Source organism: Erithacus rubecula, assembly GCF_903797595.1.
Source record: "Erithacus rubecula genome assembly, chromosome: 1".
NCBI classification, from domain to species: domain Eukaryota; kingdom Metazoa; phylum Chordata; class Aves; order Passeriformes; family Muscicapidae; genus Erithacus; species Erithacus rubecula.
In genome coordinates, this window is record NC_136658.1 from 97,001,613 (window position 1) to 97,025,949 (window position 24,337).

The following is a 24,337-nucleotide window of genomic DNA, read 5'->3' on the forward strand; positions in this document are numbered from 1 at the left end:
TGCAGTGTAATTTGCTCAGAACATTAAGCTCTTGACAACAAAAAACTCACCTATGGAAAACAGTGGCTGGAACAGGAACACTTTGCTGCAAGAATCACTTTCCCAAAACCCTTATGTAACATGCACAATTAAAGCCATGTAAAAATCAAGTAGGAGGAACTATTTTAGTTAGTTAATATGATAAAGTGGAACATTAGTATCCAGAAGGTTCCCTACTACCAAGGAAAAAAAAAATCCGTTGGTTAAATATCTAACAGGAGGTAATTATACACCCAATTAGCTCCCAGCTTTACCCAGGAACATGATGCTGTAAAATTGCCAAAAAGGCTTTTTCAAAAATTTATCTAGGTATGCCAGAATGTTTGATTGCTGGAATTCAGCCTATCTCTAGAAAAATCTAGGGCAGGAGGGCCAAAATAGTGCTACTCACATTCTTTTCTGTATTACCAGCAATTGTTCAGAGGGCAGGTAAACCTTACATGCCTGGGTGCAGGGAAACAGCTTGCTAGGTACTGCACTGCAGGCAGCCTGGCCAGGTAAGAGTAAGAAACAGTATCTAAGGAGAAGGCATCAACCTTTCTACTGATGGCCATGGAAAGTTTCTCCTCTTAAGAAATCAACTGCCCCCATCACACATAACCAGAGCTGTTTTATTCATCACTCTGGTTTAGAAACACATTTTAAAAACTGCTGTGCTCCTGAAGCCGTATTTTTAACATTGTACATGTGTGAAGCTGAAGGAACAAGTATACTATTCCATTTTTTATATTGGTATCACTTTATTCAGTCTAGAAGGTTGTATCAGGAACTTCAGAGAGGTTAAACTTAGAAACCTGATGGAAAAAAAGAAAAGAAGCTTTCCCCCAATGTCAGGAATTTCCAGTGTTTTCATTCGAAACCTTTATATATCCATTGGAAAGAAGAAGAAAAAAAGACCTTCTGGCCTCAAATTGTATCTATTGTAAGCAATATTCTCCTATACTGGCACCCTGGTTGCACTGCTTTTCTTGTATTTCTGAAGGAGGACAACAGCACAAAAATCAACCCTTATAATATGTGTGAAATGTTTTAATGGCTATGTCAACTGTTCTGTGTCTGTCTCTCCAGATGCAAATTAAGATTCATACTGTAGTGAAATGATACTTTTCACATCATTTTTCAAATAGAAGAACTGGAAGTTGCTTCCAAAGCAGGATGACAAGCTTTTTGAGAGGCTACTGAAAGAAAGCCTTTCTATCCTTATTAAACCTCCAATGAGAATTCTCTAAGAATTACTGGTGGCACCAAACCAGAAGTAGATTCATAACCATAAAATGGAAAAGTGGCAGCAATCAATTTCTGGATACAGTTTAATTTCTTATTCTTTTACAATTTACTACTTTTATTATTTCTTACATCTTCTAAAAATTACAGAAGATCATAAGATAACAGGGGAGAGAGTGTTCAGGTAAATTTTAGTCATTATTCTTCCTCCTTTTTAAAAGCAAAACTATTTGCAGATCATTGTGAAATCTTTAAATATTTCCATACACAGAAGTTTAAGCTATGGACAAATACAGTACAAGAATGCAGATCTAAATATACCTGTTAATCACACAAAAGAAAGGCAATGTCACATTTTACAACCTCTAGCAGTTCAGCCAAAGTTACCTCTGACCATTCATCAGACAATAAGGAAGGATTTCCTATTTAATAAGCCTCCTCATTAAGACTAAACTCAAGCACTATTTCCTAGTCTGGGGAGACAATGTTGTCACTCATAATGCTCATGGAAGGCAAAAGAAGTTCTACATGATATTTCTAAGCATAAGAAAGCTGTATCTTGTTCACAAGCATTCGTTGTGCTCACAAGCCAGCCATGATGAATTGACATTCCTGAACATATGTTGATTTGAGGCAATGAGAATATCATGCAGTCTAAGCCTGCAGATTGCTAGAGTTCTGGAGTGCTGCTTTTACTACCTCAGAGTAAAAATTCAGAGCAGAAAGCTGCAATTCTGCACTAACCCACCTTATGCTCCCTGTTCTAGAACACAATCAATTTGCTCGGTGCCCAAGGAAACACCCAGACTGCCCTGCAGCAGACAGGGGCCTCTTGGGTGCTGATGAACTGATGGAACTCAGATCAACTGATGAACAGTAAAAGGGCAACTTTGCCTTCTCCAGCTGTTTCCAAGGGCTCCCAACAGGAGCATGCATGGATCATGCATAAGGCAGACTGTGTGTCAGGGAACATTTACAGAATGGGCACATTTATGATTAAGCGCCTATTAAAAAAAAAAACAAACAAAACTGCTCATTCTTATCTCAGAAGAATGAATAAATAAGAAAAAGCCACAATTCACTTAGCCAAAATTAGTTTACTTACCTCTTTTTCAATTAAAGAATGATTTGGTGAAATGTTCATACCCATTGAATTTGCCAAGACAAAAAGGTAAATTTGACTTTCTGAAAGCAATACTCCACACATTGGCTCAGCAGCTTTGTTACTTACCAAGTGGAGGCTGTAGCATGCCCCCTTTCTTTTCACAGGTCCCAATGGGCTGTATGTCTGAGGAATCCACAAGCCTCCAGAAATCATTTTTGTTGTCACTTCCATCCAGCCGCAACCTTAGCCTGGCCCCAGTGATTCCAATTACTGTAGCTATACAAACTGAGGTAACATTGCGAGGATCACGGGCTTCCAGTTTCATGCCAACCTTGAAATCATTTGCAGGCGGAATTCTAGACTATAATAAAAGTTAAAAGACTTTTTCTTATTGTTGTTAATGTTGCTAAATTTACCAGCCAGTTCAATATACAGCTTTATTTCTTCCCAACTTAACATAAAAATGATAAATATGAAGAAGCTTTTAAATCTTGAGTGTCTAGCAGCAAGTCAGAAAAGGCAGCTGGATAACCTATCAACTGCATAAGCATGATTGATTTCTAAAAAGATAAGGATGCTAAAAAGGGAATCTTTATGAAGGTATGAACATAAAGATAGGGAGCAGTGGAGTGAATAGAATACAAGGACACTAGGAAAGATGATATTCAACTCAAATAAAACCCAAACACCAATACACAAATCAACACACACATCCAAGAAAAAATCCCAACTACAAGGTTTATTAGCTCCCAATTCAAAATAAATAATTATCTTCATTGTAACATTATTTTGGAAATCTAAACAAAATTTGGACCCTTCTGTATAAAAAAAAAAAAAAAAGCTTTACAAAGAAAGAAGACAGAAAATTAGTTAGTGTTAACATTTTGAAGAAAGAAAACAGACCTAAAGTTGTATAAAACTTCTGTGCTAAGACAAAAACTGTAGCTTGTGCTTATTCATAGAGAACTGAATATAATCATAAACATACTATGCCATGATAATTTAATTAGCACAGGGAAAAGAAATGTGACAAATACAATTTGGTCTTTAGGCAGAACCTTTTCACATGTTAAAGATGAAAAAAAGAGGGTATTTTTTACTCCTGTATTAACACACTACAGGCAGAGATTGACTGGATTGCAGGCTGATTACTTGCCTTCTGTCATATTGCAGGAAATTACTTCACCTAATGGCATTCAAAACTTTGTATTAACACTAACAGGGATGGAGTGCCTCTCACTATTCTCTCCAGTTGTCTCCTCATTTCCAGCCTAAATTTTATTGATGGAATTTTTGGCCAACACTATCATTTAGTTTTGCACCTTAGCAAATAAAAAGCTACAACTGACCCTTTATCAGTACCTTTCAACAATGTAAATAAGTCAAGCAGAGAAATTTGTCTCAAGAGATGATGACTATTCTCCTATCACCCTGGAAACTTTCGTGCAACTCTTCAGTACAAAGTTGTTTTTGAACACAGACACCCAGAACTGTAAGCAGCCTTGCCCACGACATTTAAACCCAGTAGCTACCCCATCCAGACTAGCACAGTCTGACTTCTAATACAGGAGGCATAGCAGAATACCAAAACCATGGGCATTCATTCTCACAGGACTCCCATGCCCCCTTGTGCCTGCCCAGACAGGTCAGGTGGGGATCCCACAGCAGGCAGACAAAGTGCATTTACCTGTCTGTGGACACAGGAAAAGAAGAAATCTGCTCCTGCAACAAGTGTTAGTGGTATTTTTTCTCCACCACAAAATACATCTTGCTCTACTTGCTATATTGTGCAGGTGCACTATTTGCAACACACCTCAGATCAACAGCAGGAGCCCTGGAGGAGCCTGAGCCCAAAAGCCAAAGAGGCGAGCAAAATTCAGTGAGCAGCTGCCAGTGCTGCACTCAGACAGCAGGCTGGCTGAAAGGGGAGCCCAAGCATATTAAATTGAAAGGGCAATTCAATTTCAGGATATTGCTTGTCAAGCTGCTATTTTGTACAACCAGGAAAAGCAACAGAAATTGAGAAATTGGGGAGTTTGTTTGTTTATTGCTTTGTGGAAAAGGTGAGCTTGTTTAAATACCAGCAACTCAAGGTGTTCTACTAAAAAGGTAAGTCCTCCAAGCTAGTTCGTCTTTGAATGAAATAACAAAACCTCACTCAGTAACAGCTTTGCTTTAAGTTCTACTCAAACCACAAGGGACTGAGCTTTTACATTGAAAATTTTCAGCTGCTTGGGAAGAAGTTCTAGGGCAAGAAAAAGGAATATGAAGTGCATTGAAATTTTAAGTAGTTACTGAAAACAACTTAAAGCAACAGATAAAATACCTTCTAAATTAAGATAAATACTTTAATCAATTTCCATTAGCTGTCTGTGTCTTAATTTATGGTAGAGGCTTTAATTTATTGTTCCCCAGGTAATTTTTAATTACTACAAAATTTAAACTTTTAGAATTCCCACAGGTCACAGATTCTGGATGTAACTGTCAAATTAAGTTTCTCTCTGCTCTTTATTTTCTGGTTGGCCACAGCAGTATATTTCTCTGCATTACACAGAGTAATAATGCCATGTACAATTCGTGTGTAACCCAATAAAAGTCATATTATTCCTACACAAAGCACATGCACTTTAGGTTCCAAAGTCTTCAGACATTATGTAGTGAGAGGATCTAGCTCTGCACTTATCACCATTGCATATCACTTTCTACTTAAAGGTCAAAACCTGAAAATCTGCATTTGCAAATTGTTTTGAAATTTGCTATGCACATAAATTAAAGCTCTTCTTTCCAACTCACACACTCCTTAAGCAATCCAGGTCACTTGGATTTATCTCCATCAATGCACGTCACATAAGCACCTCTCTTCAAGGCATTATTTGGCTGCTCAGTTCAGACTTTTTGAGCATTACTAGGGAATGAAAGGCACATGGAAAGGCTTTTGAACAGCTTTCTGCAGTAGCTATATTCCTGGGGAGCATTTATTCTGGTCATGGTGGTTTATGATCTGTGTGTATGGCATTAACCTCAGGAAGATCCAGGGACAATATACTACCCTCTGCCTCTACCCAGGAGGAGTCTGAGGCATCAGCCTTGTGAAAAACACATACTGTGAAATTAATTTCTGGGGCTCCACTCAGAGCTGTGGACACCAGGGTTTTTAGCCACCTCTCACTGAAAGCAGCATGCAAGGGGTTCTCTGCCCTTTATCCTCATCAGCAAAGAACAAGCTGAGATTCAAGATGTAGCATGAGGAAATGCTACCACCTGTGTTTCTCTCTCCTTATTCTCCATTCCTACAGCTGCTTCAGACTCCAGTGAGTGATGGCTCCTCTCCATCTCACACTATTCAATTTGTGCTGTTTTTTATTTGGGCCCCCACTGGAGGCCAGTATCATTTGCAGTACAATCAGACCACCAACAGACCCTAGAAAAAAAATTCAGAACATGTCCAAGCCACTGAACTAGACATGCACTGCTTGTCACACCTATTACACTTCCATGAACCTGAACAATCCAATTCCTTAGCAACTATCTTCCTAACACAGTGAGGGCACACAGACCAAAATGAATCCTATTTAACTTTACACAGACAAGACACACCTCAGCTTGGGAAAACTGAGAGAAAGATGCCTAAAGAGATTGACTCAGTCTCCAGAGGGCTGAATAACTGGAGGTCATTAGCTTACACAAGATGGTAGATGTAAACTGCATCTGCAAACACATACCAAACCATCAGGTAGGGAGGATCAAACTCGTATAATGTAATACAAAATAGTACATTAAACACCCTTCATTATAAATCAAGTATTTCCTTTGTATTCTCATGTATTCCACTTGATTTTTTTTTAATTGTAGTATCTGTTACCCCTAAGTAGAAAGCACTCTGTTCAGAAAGAGGTAAGATTAAACATTCTAGAGAACCAGAAAAAAAGTGGTGAATATATTCTACTACACACACATCTTATAGCTAGACAGAATTGAAAGAAATCTTTCAAAAACAGGGCAGAGGAAAAACTTCTCTGACAATCAGCCAAATTTTTAATTCTCATTAAAACCATGGTAGTGCTAAGATTATTGAAACAAAGTAGAAAACATTTTTGAACACTGACAAGGCTATCTGTTTTCATTAACTAGTCTTTTCTTTTAAAGGAAAACAGAGTTCAAAGATACAGTTTTAATGAAACCCTCAAAATTTGGCTTGAGGCAGAAACCAAGAATGAAGAAACTTCCGCAGCTAGTAACTGCCAAAACTGTAAGTTACTGATAACTACAGATCAAAAGAAGTCAAATGGGAAGTCTGCAAGCAGTCTAAATGTGAAAGCTTTTCTGGATCATCCTGTAACAGGCATGCATACACACACACTTGCAAAATAGTATCTGGCATACCTGTCTGAAACAATGCAGAGGGGCAGCTACTGATTCAGTCTCTTTCAGATAATCATCCCAATTAAACTGTTCTGGAAGACACAAGATAAAAAAAGACCATATACACATTTTTTTAGAAGGGAACTTAAATGAGGATTTGAGGAAAGAAAGGGACAGAAAACCCAACTATTTTGTAGAATACATTTTTTCCAAGAGCAGAATCACTCTCAAATGGAAACTCCACCTTAAGGAACTTCAAGAGTAATGTTTATATACAGGGGTGAACACACATTAGGCAAAATTAATATAAATCTTCCTTCAATTTTTTTTTTTGTGCTCCACATGCAAAGTGATCCAAGTCAGAATATCTAGATTCAAATCTCTGCATAAGGATCTCCCAAGTATCCTTATATAAATCACTTTAGCCTTGCTATATCTTAGTTCCTCTAACAGCAGGGTTGATAGGATAACCTCATATGAGTACTGAGATGATAAACATTGAAAAACAGACACATGGATACTGTTGCAATATATGTCATGAATACTATCCACTAGAAAGAAAAAAAGATAAGCATAGCCTTCCAACTGCATCTTTGTCTCTTTTTTTATCTGAAGTCACATAAAGGTTTATTTTTTCATGTCATATGGAATATATAGGTAAGTATTATGGCAATGTTTAGTAACAAAATCATGGTATTTTTTCCAGTGTTAATAGTGTCATTGTTTATGTGTATGAGCAAGTGGATTCTGCATTTGATTTAATTAGTGTTATCAGTTTTGCATGAAAGGAAAAAATAAGAAGCACCAACATGAAAGACATAAACAAGCATATTAATTATTTTAATATAAAGTGTAAGAGAAAAGCTTCAATGGCACAGCTAATATTTTCGTTCCTAAATTATCTAAGTGAGCCCTTTTGGTTATTTTTCTTGTTTGGGCAGCTGGCATCGTTCTGAGGTTCCTGAAGAATAAAGCACTGATGAACCCAAAATGATGCAGTGATGCCACCCAGCGGCTCAGCAACAGCCACTCACACGGCCCAAGCCAAAATCCCTGGGCACGACGGAGAGCTCGCTTGGGTGCGCCGGTAATTCTTCCAAAAACGCCACTGGGCACAGACATTTGAACACATCTCTGCAGTTTTCAGGAGAGAAGAGAAGCAAAGAAACAATCTGAAAATGGCAGCATTTTCCATCATTCGCACACCGCTCCTCTGGAGGAGGTGGGGCGGCTCAAAGCCAGAGTCTGCCGGCAGTAACATTCAGCTGACAATACCAAGCGCCCCAAGCAAAAGGGAACCTTCCCCTTGGCCTGCCGAGGTCCTGGGTTTGTGAAACACATTCAGAAGTGTCCGAGCCATTAGTCCTTGGCACTGCAGAAGCCACGTGCTTGTTAGCTATGTGAAAAGTCAGTAAAATATCAAATGTTAATTTGGTGGTCGAATATATGCAGGCTGGTAACAAAGACGCTTTCACACAACATCTTGCAATTCCACCTATTTTGGAATCAAAATTTTATTTACACATTTATATAGTAACACTGATTTTGTATTACTTACACAAGGCAGGATACATTAACTTAAGCATATATTTGTAATTCAGGAATGCAGAAATAGCTCTTCAGAGCTTTTCCCAGAAAGTTGCCTCCAGATTTGTTGCTCTTTCCATTAATAGGACAAGGAGGATGCAAAAATTAAATATTATGAACTGATATCAAGGATTTATCTTATAAAAATTCTTCTTGGACTCCAATAATAAAGCTGCCACTTCATGTTGCCTTCTGATTAAAAAAAAAAAAAAAAAAAAAAAAAAGTTTTAAAATCAGAGTTTACCTTAGTAAAGTATCTAATTCTACACAGTCAAAAGAAAACATTAGTTGTGTCCCATCTGTCTCAGATCAAACATGATGTAAAAGCTGTAGTCATACATCATAGTCTCACTGTGTTAAGGACTGTACAAATACATACTTCAGTAACATCACATTTACCAAGAGAACAGGAGAATGATTCACCTTCTCCAAAAAATTATATAGTAACATTTCCCAAATTATCTCAATTTCAATAACAGGATGGAAAATTTCCTGGGATGACCAAAAATACAGAAGAAACAGTTTTGGATTTTTTCAAGGGAGCATTTACTAAAAAGACACAGAAGATAACACAAGCAGCCAGCTGAAGATAAAGCCAACAGGAAAAAACATTGCCTAGCTCTTTGCTTTAAATCTCAGCTATCAAAAGCTCTTGCATCAAGCAGAAATGTCCTGGAGTTAAAATTAGAAACTCTCCACCTGCAAAGATACACTGCATTAAATTAGAGCCAAGCTCTCAGAGATGGTGCTAATTATTGTTTAATTACTGCAGTTATAGAAATAAAAGACACGTATGTTTGCAACATGTTAAGATACATCTCTAGAAAGGTAAGTACATAAAAAAAATATCTACATGAAAGCTTCTCTGTATTCTCAGTGCACATAGGTAAAGAAGCAATTGTATTGTAAAGAAGCACATTTCTAATTCTAAAGACCCTGAAAACATGCAGCTTATAACAAGCAGAAATCCTTAAGAAAATTAGCTCATACTAAATAATTTAATGTGCATTTCTCTTCACACTCAAATCTGCAGCTGAATTAAACAGCTTAAGAAAAGACCATTATATAAGCCACCAGGAAAGTGAAAATTAGAGAGAAAAAGAAAATTTCATGCTGAAGAACAAACTAGCATGTACTGGAAATGGAACGAAACAAAACCCACATCAGAAGGTAACTAGTCTTCTTTAAATGAAGAAAATATTAGATTATAACTAGCACGGGAGTGAGATTCTTAAATAGTGATTCAAAACAAGCAGCAATGGCAAAAAGCTTGACTAATTTAAAAATGGAGGAACTGAGTTTTTGTCACAGTTGCTTGCATTAATGGCACTGACCCATGGGTCAACGACCCTTGATGCTCTCTGCAATGCTGACAATACCCTATCACTTCTTGCCAAACCTGTCAATCCCAAAGTAACTCAAGCTAGAAGGGATCCAGGTCTCTACATCAGCCTCCTGCTCCTTCAGTGTTCCATCAGACTCAATGTGAAGATGTCCTCATCAAGGAGGAATTTCTTATGCTCCAGCCAGTATTTGTCCCTTCTCCTTCCACCGTGGTTCTGAGAGGAGCCTGGCTCTGTCCCCTTTCCATCCTCCTGACAGATAGGTAGTTGGAGACAGCATGACCATCTCCCACAAGCTTTCTTTTCTTTTAGCTGAAAAAGAAACATTTCTTCCAGTTTCAGCACCAGTTTTTTGCTTACATCTTGCGTTTTGGCTCCTTCCATGTTTTGCAGGACCTCAAGCCAGCCTACTCCAGTACAGCAGTGCCTTGCTTGTCGTGTGCAGCTCAAAACTGAGGACAGCTCCCAAAGCCCCCAAAGCAGTGAACGCCTGCTCCTGCCTGTTGCCCGCAGGATCCAGCTCTGCCCGCAGGATCCCCATGCAGTTGAGATCTTCCCCACAAGAGCTCGCTGCTGGCCCACGCTCAGCTGCTCTGCCGGCTGCCAGGCTCCTTCCTGCCGAATTCCTTTCCAGGCAGCTTCCAGCCTGGGCTGCTGCAGGGCCCGGTCTGCAGCCGAGAGGGACTCTCCGCTCACCACTGAGTCACCGAGGTCCTGCCACTCCATGCCCCCAGCACCGGCAAGCCCCTCTGACGGGCAGCCCTGCCTTCCAGCCCACCGGCTACTGCTGCCCATTACATGTTGCCCACAAACTGGTCCGGCAGCGTGTTCTGTCCAATCATCCCCATCTGACACTAAGGCACACAACAGCACTGCCCTAGCTAGTACTGACCTCCAAGAAATGCCACTAGCTACCATCTGTCAGGTGGACCTTGCACTGCCTGACAGTCTTTTTGTCCACCTATCCAAACCACACCTCACCAGTTTGGCTGAAAGGATACTACAGAAACTACAGAAAGCCTAGACATAAACAACATCCACTGCTCTTCCTTGTTTCCAGAATACCTTTTGTGCTTAGCTAATCAGCCATGCACAGCTCACACTTGGCAAATCTACCTCCACTGTTCCTAACCTAATCATTGTCCTTTATTTGTTGAAAATGGTTTCCAGAAATATTTTCTTTATAATCTTCCTGAAGACTTAGATCAGGCAGGCCAGTCTGCAATTCCCCAGGTTCTCCCATCTTGTCCTTCTTGACAGTGCATTCTATTTCACCTTTTTCAGTCACGGTGAGACCTCCTCAACCACTACAAGTTCTCCAAAAGGAGCAAAGTCTCCTTGTGACATCAGTCCCCTGCCACAGCACCTCTGGAAGCATTTTATCTGCTGCCATGAGAAAGTGAATGCCCAGTTTGTTGAAGTGCTCCTCATCTTTTTTCACCACACGGAATTCTCCAGTTTAGTGTAAGTCAAAAGTTTTACAGAATTTTAACTAAAGATTTAGACTATGAATTGTCACTTGCAGATTGGTAGAATTTAAGGTCCTGGTTTATTTAGGTTAATATAATACAGTATCACCACAGCCCAACAGTCCTTGGGCAGATGGAGCACATCGTGTTTTCTCAGATCACTCCTAGGTTCCCTTGGTACCCACCTGAGACTTTGGACATGGAAATGGATTTTTTCTAGTCTTCATCCCACAATGTCTCTTCTTCAAAGATGAGATTTCCTTTTCATTTTTGTTCACACACTCTTGCAAATACTGTATTTTAAGTGTAAGATATTTAATACTCCACTTTATACCTTGTATCTCTTTCTATATGTTGTGATCCTCCAATCAGAATTTTCCTCCTTCTTGCATGTTTCTCCACTCACTTTAGTCTATTTTTTTTAACCCATTCTTCTTACATCTCTGTATCTTCTCTCTGACTTTTCCTATCACACATTCCCCTGGAAACTCTGGAGACTTCCAAAGCATTATATGGCATCTTTCTTAATCTAGCATCAAGAGGCTCTTTCTGTTCTTTTGCCACCAACAAGCAAAAACACAGGATAAAAATTATCTCATCTGTAGAAAATCAGAGATGTTGCAAGTAGCGCTTCTCTGTTTGACAGAGCTGAGCCTAGATTTCATGAGAAAGTTCAGTTCCCAGACACTAGGTTAACAGACCAAGTCAAGAACATGGAACACAGAATAAGGCTTGCTTGCTTAGCACTGCTTGTCCACAAAGCTTTTTCAACAACTTGCTCTCAACTGCAGGAGGAGGCAGGGACATTTTCCAGTGATTCACGAACTATGGTTATCTTACCACATATGAAAAGCACTTTTCTGGTGGGGGGTGTCTTACAGCACTCTGCCTGTCACATCAGACAACATTATTTAAAACAGACACACTGAGTCCAGTTTGACTGGAGCTCCTTTTATACTGCAGAAGAGGGAAAAAGATACAAATACACTTTCTTTTCTGGCTCAAAGTAACAAGGACAAACAACAAAGATGACAGGTAGCCCACAGAGCTTGTGGATTCTCCTCCTCTGGAGATACTCATCTGGACACAATCCTGAGTAAGGCACTCAAGGGGATCCTGTTTGAGCAGCAGGTTGGAGGAAAATGACCTCCAGTGGTTGTTTCCAATGTTACGCATTCTGTGATGGCCAGAATCCCAATAAATGAAAGAATTAGCTCTGTCAAATGTAATAGCTGAAGGCTGTACTATGACTGGTATTGCATCTTTTATGCAAAGTCACTAATGTGTCAGTATCCTGGTATGTTTGATCAGTGACTGTGTTACTTGTCTCCACTGGTACCCAAGAAGAACCAGACCATCTATCAGGAGTTCAGAGGGCACAGAAAAGTGAACAGTGAGAGTTTAAATAATTCAGTGTCATTTCTTTAAGAACTAACAGCAATACACTGCCATATGGCACCTGTAAAGGGTAGTAAAAGATAAGTTAGCTAAGAATCTGCATTACTTCTGGTATGTGTGTACTCTTCCTCAGTTTACCAAAAAAAACCCACAAATTCTGTTTTCAAATCAGTTATTTAAAATAAAATTAGAATCCCAGGCAATTTAATTCAGTTTGCAATCCTAAAAACTCAAGATTATCAAACTGAAAATCCTTCTCTTGGCACCAGGAAACACATTAAGGAAACAGAAGGTAACTGCAGCAGAAAAGGCATGAAACTGAGAAATACATGATGAAAAGAATAGACAAGTCAGTAATGGTTTAAAAATAATAATGTTTACACAGCATCTTTGATTATACATATAAAGAGTACTTATCTTGGCTAGTAAAACTAGCAGGTTCAACTCAAGCATTTTCAACCATCACTTTCTATACCAAAACATACTTTCCTAACAGCTAGACAAAAGCAAAGGTATATTTTTAACTACCCACCAGTAATAACCCAAGAGAATCCAACAAGAAAACAAAAAGGCCAGCAAATAGTACAATCCAAACACATACTTTTTCTTGTAGAGTACCTTAACTAATAACCTGACAACTGCAATACCTACCACTTTTTAAAGCTGAGTTGTTTGCCTGCTGATTCTTTCCATCTTTCTCTTTTTTAATATTCTTTGAATCTAAAAGACAAGATTCCATTGCATAATAAATGTAATATTCACATCATAACGATGTCCAGCATAACACAGAATGCTTTCACAAAATACAGAGAATATCTTGCTGACTTTATTTTATTCATTTCAGTGCATAATCAAAAAGGTATCTATACCCTAAATCTAACCACCATACTCTTTTGCCTTCAAAATATATTGAAATGTACAGCATGAAAAAGCAGAGCTTTTGACTACTTTATATCAATTATTAGAATAAATAGTTGCAGAATACAGAGTATCAGACAGAAACCCAGTCCTATTTTTTAACAGTTTTACTTCAACCTACACACAATTTCAGATCCTAAAGATCACTGGATATCTTTATACATCTGGTTATACAGATCACTGTGAACTGAGAAACAAGGGAAAAAACAAGCCCATCCCAAAACCATATTTCTGAGTTAAAGATTCCATTCTATGTTGAGATTCTTTAATACTCAGTATTATCAGTATAAAATTCTCAAACACTCAAAGCAGCTCAGTGAATACATCAGTTATTTTAAAGAATTATTCAGGAGAATCTACCTTCTTTATCATTAATCTTGGCACACACTCAAAGAGGTCTGCTCTATTACATTTTTGATGGATTTCAGCATGTATGAGAGACACAGGAGAATGGGCAGCTATAATGGAGAAGACTGAGAGAGACAGTTCCACTCATTCCTTTTAAAATGCATTGTTTTGTGACCTGCTGGAGTGCAATTAAAATACGATATTGATCTGGTAACAAAAATGCAAATACATTTTCAGATTTAAAAAGATTTTTTATTTTTACCAAGATCTGCACAGAAGAGTAACTCTCTTGGTCATCAAATGCCTCAGTACTGGCAATGGGGCTGCTCCTTTAGTTAGGCTTGTACCTAGCTCACACCTGGGCTTATCCTATTTAGCCTAAACTGGTACAGGTGAAGGAAGGTTCACTTTTACTGCAAGATTGCATTAGTAGCTGATTATTCGTAGTTGTATTCACTCACTTTTAAGTCTACATTGGCTTGCTTTTGAAATAAAAACACTCCTGACCTAGAATATGAAGCATTTGGTGACAGCAACACTTGAAATACAAGTTGTTCTGCAGCAAAGACTAAGCCCTAAGAGTGTTTCTTTTCTCTAAGTAAAGCATTTCTTGAAACATAATGACAAGCAACATGTGGCATTCAGCACTTCCATCTCACATCTTGCATTATCAAGGAATTGCCAAATAATGCAAGAGCTGAGTCATGACAATCTTCTGCCACCAGTCCCAAAATCCTCCCCTACCACTCAGTGAGGAGAGGATAAGCCATCCACGTGGCTCTGTGCTTGGTAGGATGCTCCTCTGGCCAGAGCACAGCACTGGCCAGGGCACCCTTGTCGGTGGCCCAGCAGGGCCTCACCATCCAGAGCCAGCCCATCACTCTGCCCAGAGCTACCAGGGGGTGGCACTGGGGCAGCCCCAGCACTGGGTGCCATCCCAGGAGACAGGATGGGGCTGGGATGGCAGCTGTGGTGATCTGGAGACTGGCCCTGCTGCAGCATCACTGGGGCAGGGGCTGACATGGGGTCCTGGGCAGGGCAGGTGGAGGCTCCAGGTGAGTCAGGGTCATTAAAGCCTATTAGTGTACTCAAGACCACAACACCTTCCAAGAATAACCCAGACTCCACAGTCCTACAAAATCAATGCACAGCTTATGTAACTGCTCAAAATACTGCAAAAATATCACCTTTTTCTCCTAAACAGATACAGGCAGAACTCCAAGTCCTTTGATAAGGAAACAAAATGCTATGTTTACTCCTTGACTTAATCTTCTTTCTTGACTTACATGCTCTTTCTTTCAGAAGAAGTTTGCTTTGAAAAATTTTCTATTATATAGGTTCCTGAAAAAAAATGCTTATGAAGGTCAGCTTCAGATGGAACTGCTGAAATTATTTGGGACAGTGCCCACAGAGCTCTAACCCCAGTACTTCATCAGCAGTAGGGCTTCAACCCACAGAAGTGGATACCCTACCACTACATGTGGGAATCTCAGAAGGGATAATGTTAGAACTAGTTCAGAAACACTGAAAAGATGCAAGGCTAACATTCACCTTCTCCATCCTACAAGTCAAAATGTATTTCATCCAACTTCTTTGGGATTGAGCTAAATCCAGCTAATTTTCTACCAGGAGATAGCAATCAACAGTAGGACCTTTCACCACGTTCTATTACCTCAGTCAGGTTTTCCCCCAAACAGTGATGGTACCATTGCAGACATCAGGCTGTCAGCTTTCAGAACAAGTAACTTCCAATCTGACTATGTCCAAAGAGGAAAGCAATAAGTCTTTTATGTGGAACTCCACTGAAAGAAGAGAACTAATAACTGCTTCCTGCAAACACCCAAAGCTTGAAAGGGCAGAGTCATGAAAAATATCTACCCAACAGTGCCAGATTAAAAACAAGATGACAGCCTTTCATGATGAGAGACATCAAGAACAGGTGAAAGAATGTGAAAAAATGCAGCCTGGACACCACATGTGTTCTTGCTGACAATCACTACATGAATTATTTATTCCCTGTACCAGCTAGCTTTAGTGCCTCTTTCAAAAGTACCACAGCGAATATGAAAGTTGAAACAAAACACTCTTGACAACATATTTTTCTTATCAGCCATTAAAAAACTACAAGAAAAGAAGAGATTATTATATTAACAAGAGTTGGATTTCTCAATAGCATTTTAAACAACTATTTCATTTGAGGTGGAGGCATTTTCATTCCCAGTAAACACAAAGCACCATCAGTATCACTTGTTTCTGATGGTTGGAAATCTCTTATTTAAAATGCACAAATAAATCTCACCCATCATATGCAGAAGCATCCAAGAATAAATCTGAATAAAAACAAGATTGCTTTCAAAGGATCCACTTGCTTTTATGCATTCCAACCTTCTTCAGTGGGAAGTTGGGAATACCTTTACAAAGCTGGAGTGCTTTGTCTCAGCAGATGCAAAGCTACTAGAAGGAAGAATTACCAACCTGTTTCCACATGAGACACCCTGTATCTACTGCCACCCCCATCAGAAACAAAACTTTCCCCCAGTCTGTATTTCACAGCCACTGCTTCACAGTCTATACTTCCCAGCCTTGTCTAGGTGTGCTTATTTCAATGTTGGCAGTTAGGGTGGATAAAAAATGATGGTTTATTAAAAAAAAAAAAAAAAAAAAAAAAAAACTATAAAGAAAGATTTTATTTAAAAACCAATTTTATAAATATCCATCTTCTATAAACACATGGGTTTCTTTAATTAATCTAATTTGAAATGTTAATAATCTATATTTTAATAAATTTAGTTTCCAAAGACCACAGAAAAAAATTTAGACAGAAGGCTATATTATTCAAATCACAGGGCTGAACAAGATGACTCTCTCTGCACCTGATCCTCAGCTTGGTCAAGCTTTGAGACCAAACCTCAAAAAATGAGGTATTGAAAGGCATAATATGTACCTGTAAATAATTGTACAGGTACAAATGGTATTTTCTTTTCATCCCCTTGCACAATCAGCTCCTAGGCACATTCAATGGCTAATTCCTTAAAAGCTGAAAAATTGAATTGAAAATAGGAACTCTATTTATATATTGGAGACAGAAGAGACTTATTAGTCCTAGAGTCTTGAAGCTCATGGTAACAAAATAAAAATAGGTCAGTTTAATTAATCATCTATCTTCCCCTCTTCATTTTTAAAAGGAAAAGTTTCCATTTACTTCTCAATGTAAAACACAATATGTACTAGATCATCTGCCAAAACAAGAGTTAGAATGAAATTCTGCTTAATCAAGTGGACTTAATTAAATGCTTAATTAAATAGCTCTCTAAAAAAACAATGAAGAACAGGATATCAATTTTAAAAGAAGTTTTGAAAATAAAGCAATGCATATAAGTACATAGCATTTCTACATTTGCTATGTATCTATACATATGTAGCCTATACTACATACAGGCTAAATACCCTATAAAAGATTTCTTTCTTCTGAAGTAGCAAGATTAGAGTAGAGCATATACTAAAATTTTAAAAGCAACATATTCTATTGTTCTCCAACTATTTCTTTTGTAGTGCACCTCATAAGTTCAAACTTTAGATAAAGCCAAGATTAGAGTAAGATTATTTAACATAGTGCTTTCTGCTTCCTGATTCAAAACTCTGTGTGTTTACATTACTCCCACCCTATCTGTAACCACAGAATTTTGCTGATAAGATTACTCAACAGAAGACAAGCAAGAGCAACCATGTCTATCACTCAAGAAATTAGAGACAAAGAGAAAAAGAAAAAAAACAAACGACAAAGCTATCCTGACTGACTTGTGAATACCAAACTTTAAAAAAAAAAACAGAGAAGGCAGCAGTAAAGTCTGGACAAAGATAATCCTGGTGACCAATGTGCATTTCCTCTCATAAGCTCCTGTACTGAACTCCAGTTTCTTACCTGAGATGCTTTTAAACTCTGCAACTTCTTTCTAGAACACTTAACCTCTCAGCAAACTAGATGATTGTTTTTTCTAAGTGATGGAAAGTATTGTGTCTTTTAACAGTAAAAGTTTTCATCCCAGAATGGTGTGCTACATGGAAAGCAAGTATGTGCTGTCTTCTAAGACTTGTTATTTGCTCATTGTCCAGTGTGGGAAAAATGAAGTTCACAGTCATGCTTTCAGACTTCTGCAGCTACTCCTTAGCCACCTTGAAGTCTTCAACTCTTCTGGGTGGTCAAAACATGGCAGGATACCACTCTTTTCAAACAAACCCCTTGTCTTTTCCTGATGTATGTGAAATACCTTTAGGTGACAAAAACTTTTGCTCTTCCCGTGCCACAGTTATTCATCCTCAAATGAAGCTTAGTAAAACAAGCCCAAGACTTACCATTGCTCAGGAAGGGGCCTTCTTCTCACTCCCTATTACACAGGGTTGTGAGCATCTTTTAGCTGCCTTTCACAAAGCCTCAGTGCACACAGTTGAAGATATCAAGACAGAGTGAATGTGAAATTTTTAGTTTCCTTTCTTTTTTGTGCTTCCCTAGTGAGATTCTTATCTGCTTGGAACAGGGAGTCTCTTTGACTATATTTAGACAACAGCCATGCAAAAACCTACAAGAGAAGAGGACAGACTTCCTCCATAAACTCTTGGTGCAACAATTAAATGAATGACTCCTGCCATTACAGAAAATCTATTCTAGCAAAAGACAATTATTTACCAAGGGAACACACAAGCACATAAAGCAGCTTGGGTTGAAGGTGGAAAGCTCAAGGAAAATACAAAAGTGCTCGTAGCCTTTTATGGGGGAGGACTTCCAATCTGGGAGCTTTCAAAGCAGCAGTAACATGGTTTCAGACAGTGGATCTTTTAGCTCTTGGTTTTTCTTTTTTTGCTCCAGCAGCTCAAACACTCTTGTTTCTTTTTAAATCTCACTCTCTGTTTTAGCTGTGAACTCACAATTAACAGCAGAAACTACACCTTTGCTGTACACTGTGTACTTGTGGATGAATTTCTTTTAAAATGTTCATTTTATCTTCAAGAGATAGTTGCTAATTGCCATTCACTGTGACAAAATTTGATTCTTTGTACTACTTAGTTATTATCCTGCTAAATTATAGGCAACTCCAGAATAAAGCCCTACATTTTACTTAATAGCACATCTAGACACTTTCCTCAATTTCAGAGTGCAGTAATGGTTTCAAGGCTGTCATAGGACATAATTCTTTCCATTAAACTTGTAGAACTCAAGATAGCCAAATTCAGCATATGTATTCTAAAACAATGTGAAGTTTGAACTTACCTGTATTCAGGAGATATCACAAACTGTCTTCCTTAATCTAACAGTATAGCAAATTGTCATGTTGTATCCCACCAGCTCCAAAAAGAGAATTTAGTAGGTTCCCCACTTTCTTTCCTCTTGGATTAAAAGCTACTAGGCCTTACCTTTCGCTGCTGTTCTCCCCATGGTAACACTTCTGTGATCTCCCCTCTCACAATAAAAAGGCTGAAGTTGAAAGACCAGTTAATTCTTCCTTTCAGCACAACAGTTTCCTGTGGAGCAATAATACAACAAGTTAGAGGGGGGAGGCTGTTGTTGGTGTTTGGGTTTTCTTTTTTCAGAAAGGATGATTTTTTTGTATCAGTGTATAATTATCTTGCTGGATTTCAATTGCAAGTAGGAGAGTAGTGTGAAAACAACAGTTAATAAAAGTAGCAAAGGTACCAAATACTAATTTTCATTTCTGTGTTTTCGACAGTTCATTATCTAATGATTTGCATTTTCTGTGGATTTCTAAAAGAAAAAAAGATGTAAAATGTGCATTATTCCTTTTCCCCCCAAGAAACATTATGGAAAAATGGAAGACTCTTTACATATAACATACTCACCCTGCCTCACTTACACAGAGTTAAACAATCACCAACTTCAATACCTTTGGGTAAAACACATTATCCTGCACAACTACAGTTGAAGAGGGAACAAAACACTAACATAAAAAATCTGTACAAGGCCCAAGTGCTCACTGGTGCTGCTGCCCTATCACTTGTAACAGACTTGTAACAGCACACAGAGAACTGTTAGGGGAATGCTAACTGCAGATAAAAGCAACAAGCCACATTCTTGTAGGGTTTAGAAACTAGAAGGGACAGATTGGTTAAAGTAGTGTAAAACAGCAAAAACATACTTTCTTTTGTGTGTGTCTTACTGTGCATCTAGTATTTTGAACTTTGACTGCGTTCAAGTCAAACTCATTTCAAGTATTTAGCCTCGAAGCAACAAAGCCAGCAAGTTTATTATTCTTCTCCATTAAGTTTCAAGTAATAATGGGTAAATACATTCAAATTTCTGAATTATACTCTTGGATAATTTCCTTTCAACCAACTTCCACGAGGTTTAAAGCTGACATCACCAAAAACTTGAGGAGCTTTTTAAATTTAAATATATGCATACTTTTTCCACTATTAATTTAGTCAAAGGTAACATTTTTAGAAGCTACATCTTTCCACTGTGACATAAAAGAAGCAACAGCTGAAAATAAGGTTATCTTCTTGGAATTTCTTGACTCTTCTACTCACATGCGAAAATAAATTAAAGTACACATTTATATCACATATAAAAAGAGAAATATCATACAGCTGAGTATTTTCCTAAGACTGTGACACTTTACTGGAATGTCAAGAAACTTGCACACTATGATGATGGACTGGATGATGAATACTTTATACAGTCCAAGACTGTGGTTAAAGCTAATTTAAAGGTTTTTTTAAAATGCCAGTAACTGATGAATTCATTTCATATGTGTGTTGTCTGTGAACATGCTAGACAGTTACTACAAAAACTCAAGACTAAGACTTGAAAGGAGTTATAAATAAAATTGAATACTACCATAAAATAAGCAGGTTTTGCTACACAATAGCATTCATAGCATAAGTGATCATCAAGATTAAGAATAGAAATCCTTTTAAGCCATCAAATAAATTTGAAATACTTTATACTTTCACAGACTCCCCCAAAAATTCAAAGCTTTTCCATTGCAAGTAATAAATCATGGAAGGTGATGCAGAGTCAAAGTAACTGTTTTTACAGATTACTTTAGAACAGCGAATGGTTTTTATCTTTTTGTTCCAAGTACCAGATTGCACTTGGTGCAGTAATAAAGATTCCAACCCTGCAGTGATAGTCATCAAGTTTAGCACAACTGGAGCGTCTGTGAGAACATAAAAAGGATTCCAGCTTTTCATTAGCTTGTGTTGTACCAGATAGGCTGTTTTACAGCATGCCCACCAGCCTGTTAAAAATATAAGACAACTGAAAGTTCTGAAAGAGCTGTTTGAAATGAGGCAAACCCAACTGCAGGAACACAATATATTACTGTTTCAAAGAGGTGCTACTTAGAACTCAGTTACACCTAAGTATCAGTTTAAAGCTGCTATTAAATTAGCTCATAAATTGTACTGTTTGTCACAGAAAACATTCAAGAAAGGTATTTCTGAGCCTTTATCTAACAATCACTACATGCTGCTGAACCACAGCAAAATTAAAACTAATTACTTCAAAAACAGGACAGGGTCAACCTGAAACAAAGTGTAACTTCTGCAGGGGCAGACCTAGGAATACTTTCCATCACCTCACATACTTAAGTGGCAAACCTTAAGCAGGACAGTTGTGTCCTTTGCTGACCAAGACAGAGTCCCTTACGTCGAACTCACCATTCAGCCAGCCTGGCTGAACCCACAGCACACCCACCACAGAGGAGAAGAAATCCACCAGGAAACACAGGGAAAACACCTCCAGGGCACATTCTGGCAAAATTACATAGCCAAGGACAGATCTCTTGTATATGTGACTTGGTAAGCAAGCTGAGTGAGAAAGATGGGGTTAAGAAATTAATCAGCTTGTAGAAATGAACAGAAAAATGAACCAAAACAAGGTTAGTAACATAGGAGCAAAGAAAGAAATGCAATGGCAAGGCTGAAGTGCAATGGCATTAGAGTGCACAAAACAGAAGAATGAAAACCAAAGTTACTAAGACTGAGATAAGAGGTTGTCAGTCACAGACAGAAAATGATCAAAGTATTTAAGAGACTGTCAGTACAGAATCCAGTTACTGTAAATCAAGGAAAAAGCAAGGGGAAAAAAATCCAAAAACCTAGGATAATATTGGATTAATCATCAAAATGTCTTCAATTCAAAGAGCATTCAAAGGATATCTGCACTGATAAAGTGTATTATTTACATCACTTACATCTCAATTAATGCTGCAAACCGAGTTTTAATCTTGCTCTGATTAACATTCCTTACATGAGTTACATTTTTAAAAATCAGATGGAAAGCATTTAACTACCTTTAATTCCTTACTGAAGTTTTCATTGTTAATCCCCAAATCACTTCTACTAGCCATCTCTCACTATGCAAGTTATTTGTCAGAAAGCTTTATATTAATAGACAAGACTGAGTCTTCACCCTCTTTGCATTGCTAGTACATAATACCAGGTGTCAGAAAACAGGATGGAAAACATTTTTCCTGCCTATCTTTGCTCTTTCTATTTTGAAAGAATTACTCAAAGGGCATGCATTGCTGCATTTCAAAGAAGGTAGAATTCTGCAGAAAATGTCAAAATCACTCCCTCTTTTGACTGCCATGCATCTCCCTTCTCATTGTTAGGCAGGCACTCAAGTAAGTAAAAAAAAAAAAAAAAAATTTATGCATATCTAGGGCTTTCCAGTTCAAGTTTATCTTGACAGTATGCCTGCTCATAAAAACACACAACAGAACTGTGGAGATAAACGTAACATTTAAAAGAAACCTAAGCAAAGAGGAGATTGTGGGTTTAGTCCACACAAAAAAGATTCAGGTTTTTCTGTCAATGACTCTGCATCTGAGGAAGGACAAGAGCCAGCAGTTTTAAAGCCCATTAGCTTTTTTGACCGTACCAGTGGTACAAATGCAGTAACTCAGACCTCATCACTGGCATCTTCATGGGTGGGACAGTCATCAATGGGCAAGTAAGGACTGAGGCTATTCTTTTACACAGACACAACTGCACTGAGGAGGAATCTAACAAAACAGCCACTTGGAAGCATCGGTGAAGTTCTCAGCTTTAGTTTGAAATAAAGGCAGAAATTTTCCAGGCTTAATGTGAACAAGGAGTTCTATTTGCCCCTTTTTTTCTTCTACAAATGCTTCAAGATTAAAATTCCATATGAAAGGGTGAAAAAGAACTGCACGTAGTTTGAATAGCAAAACCAGTTATAGACAGAAAATAAGTACAGCATAAGCTAAGAAATACTTCCCCCTGCCAATTCTTTCATTTGTACAAGCCTTACATTTGCTTTCAGCACCAGCACTCATGTGCTATTACATTTAGAAACACACAAGACATCAGCTAGGACTGCTGGCCACGCTCCCATCACTCCTCTCCTCCTTGCTGTTTGTCACTGCCAGAGCCCTTCAAGGAAAGGGTCTGTGCAGCCTCCTCCACAGCCACACAGTCCAACAGCCATAGTTCCCACTCCAGACTCCATGGGGAACATGCACCAACAGGCACCAGTCCCTTCCCAAACAAGTGTGATGACCTAACTGCATTACTTCAAAGCTATCCTTCATGAATCTGAAACACCGTTTCCTTGAACATAATCATCTATTTATCTGTTCTCTCTTAAATAAAACCCTACTTCACACCATTTTTAAAGTCTTTAAGGGGCTGAAAAGAGGCAAACAAGGAGAGTAAAACTTACAAGGAGTTTTTAAATAATATACAGTATTTTATTAAATACAATTTGCAATACTTGAAAAAAAAATTCCAGCAAACTACCCAGAATATAGACTCATCTAGTATACTTGATGACTCAACAGCATAATTCCTTATTTCTGTAAGATAGGTAGGCAGTTTACTTCTCAGTGCATACTGTGGCATGATTATGGAAAAGTAAGATCTCAAAGGCTAAAGGAATAAAAGTTACAGGAATGTATCAGAACTTCAGAAAATGTAATAAAAGCTTTATATTTATAAACTCAGTATTATTCAGCATTACATATATTATATGATCTTAAACCAAAATATTAAAAATCAGGTCTTCTTTCATTTATACACATAAATACATAATCAGTCAGTGTTCTGACAAGAAATTTGATCTGAGTTGGAATCCCTTTCAGTTCACATTTTTTGTATTTAAAAAGAAAACAAACAAAAACAGTTAAGTTCTTTCAGGGAAAGGAAACTAAACTTTGACATTTTCATACAGCTGAACTTTTGATAAACTGATATATCTGAACACCTCCTCTAGTCACTAAAAACAAAGTTAGAATAGATAGACTTTAATCAAATTTACAGACTTTCAAACCAGCATATATATCATTGCAACAACTAAGTTTGAGTATTTCTTAAGTTGTTAAAGAAAGCGAGTGGGCACTTAGTGCTTTACAAATATATTTTTGTAATGTCATTTGCTTTAACATCAAGCAGGAATTTTCTGCACTTGCAAAACTGCTCAGTAAGTCACCAGTGGTGAACTGCTCACTATTTATGAAGTGATTAGCATAAACAAACTTTTAAGCTGTCAGCAGTAAAATATTGCC

The 24,337-nt window shown here is 38.0% G+C and overlaps 1 protein-coding gene across 10 annotated transcripts in view; it reads right to left on the reverse strand.

The window, feature by feature from the left end:
- SCML2 (Scm polycomb group protein like 2) overlaps positions 1-24,337 on the reverse strand; it is a 71,131-nt gene that overhangs the window by 38,545 nt on the left and 8,249 nt on the right. For 5 of the 10 annotated variants that reach the window (XM_079323520.1, XM_079323513.1, XM_079323516.1 and 2 more), the window contains exons 2-5: positions 19,203-19,310; positions 13,179-13,247; positions 6,752-6,822; positions 2,495-2,729 (exon numbers count right to left, since the gene is read on the reverse strand). In XM_079323520.1, coding sequence (XP_079179646.1) covers positions 2,495-2,729; positions 6,752-6,822; positions 13,179-13,247; positions 19,203-19,224 — 397 coding nt within the window. In that variant the 5' untranslated portion in view covers positions 19,225-19,310. Of the gene's footprint in view, positions 1-2,494; positions 2,730-6,751; positions 6,823-13,178; positions 13,248-18,146; positions 18,268-19,202; positions 19,311-24,337 lie in introns of those variants that run through there. The other 5 variants (XM_079323521.1, XM_079323518.1, XM_079323519.1 and 2 more) reach the window with 3 other exon arrangements.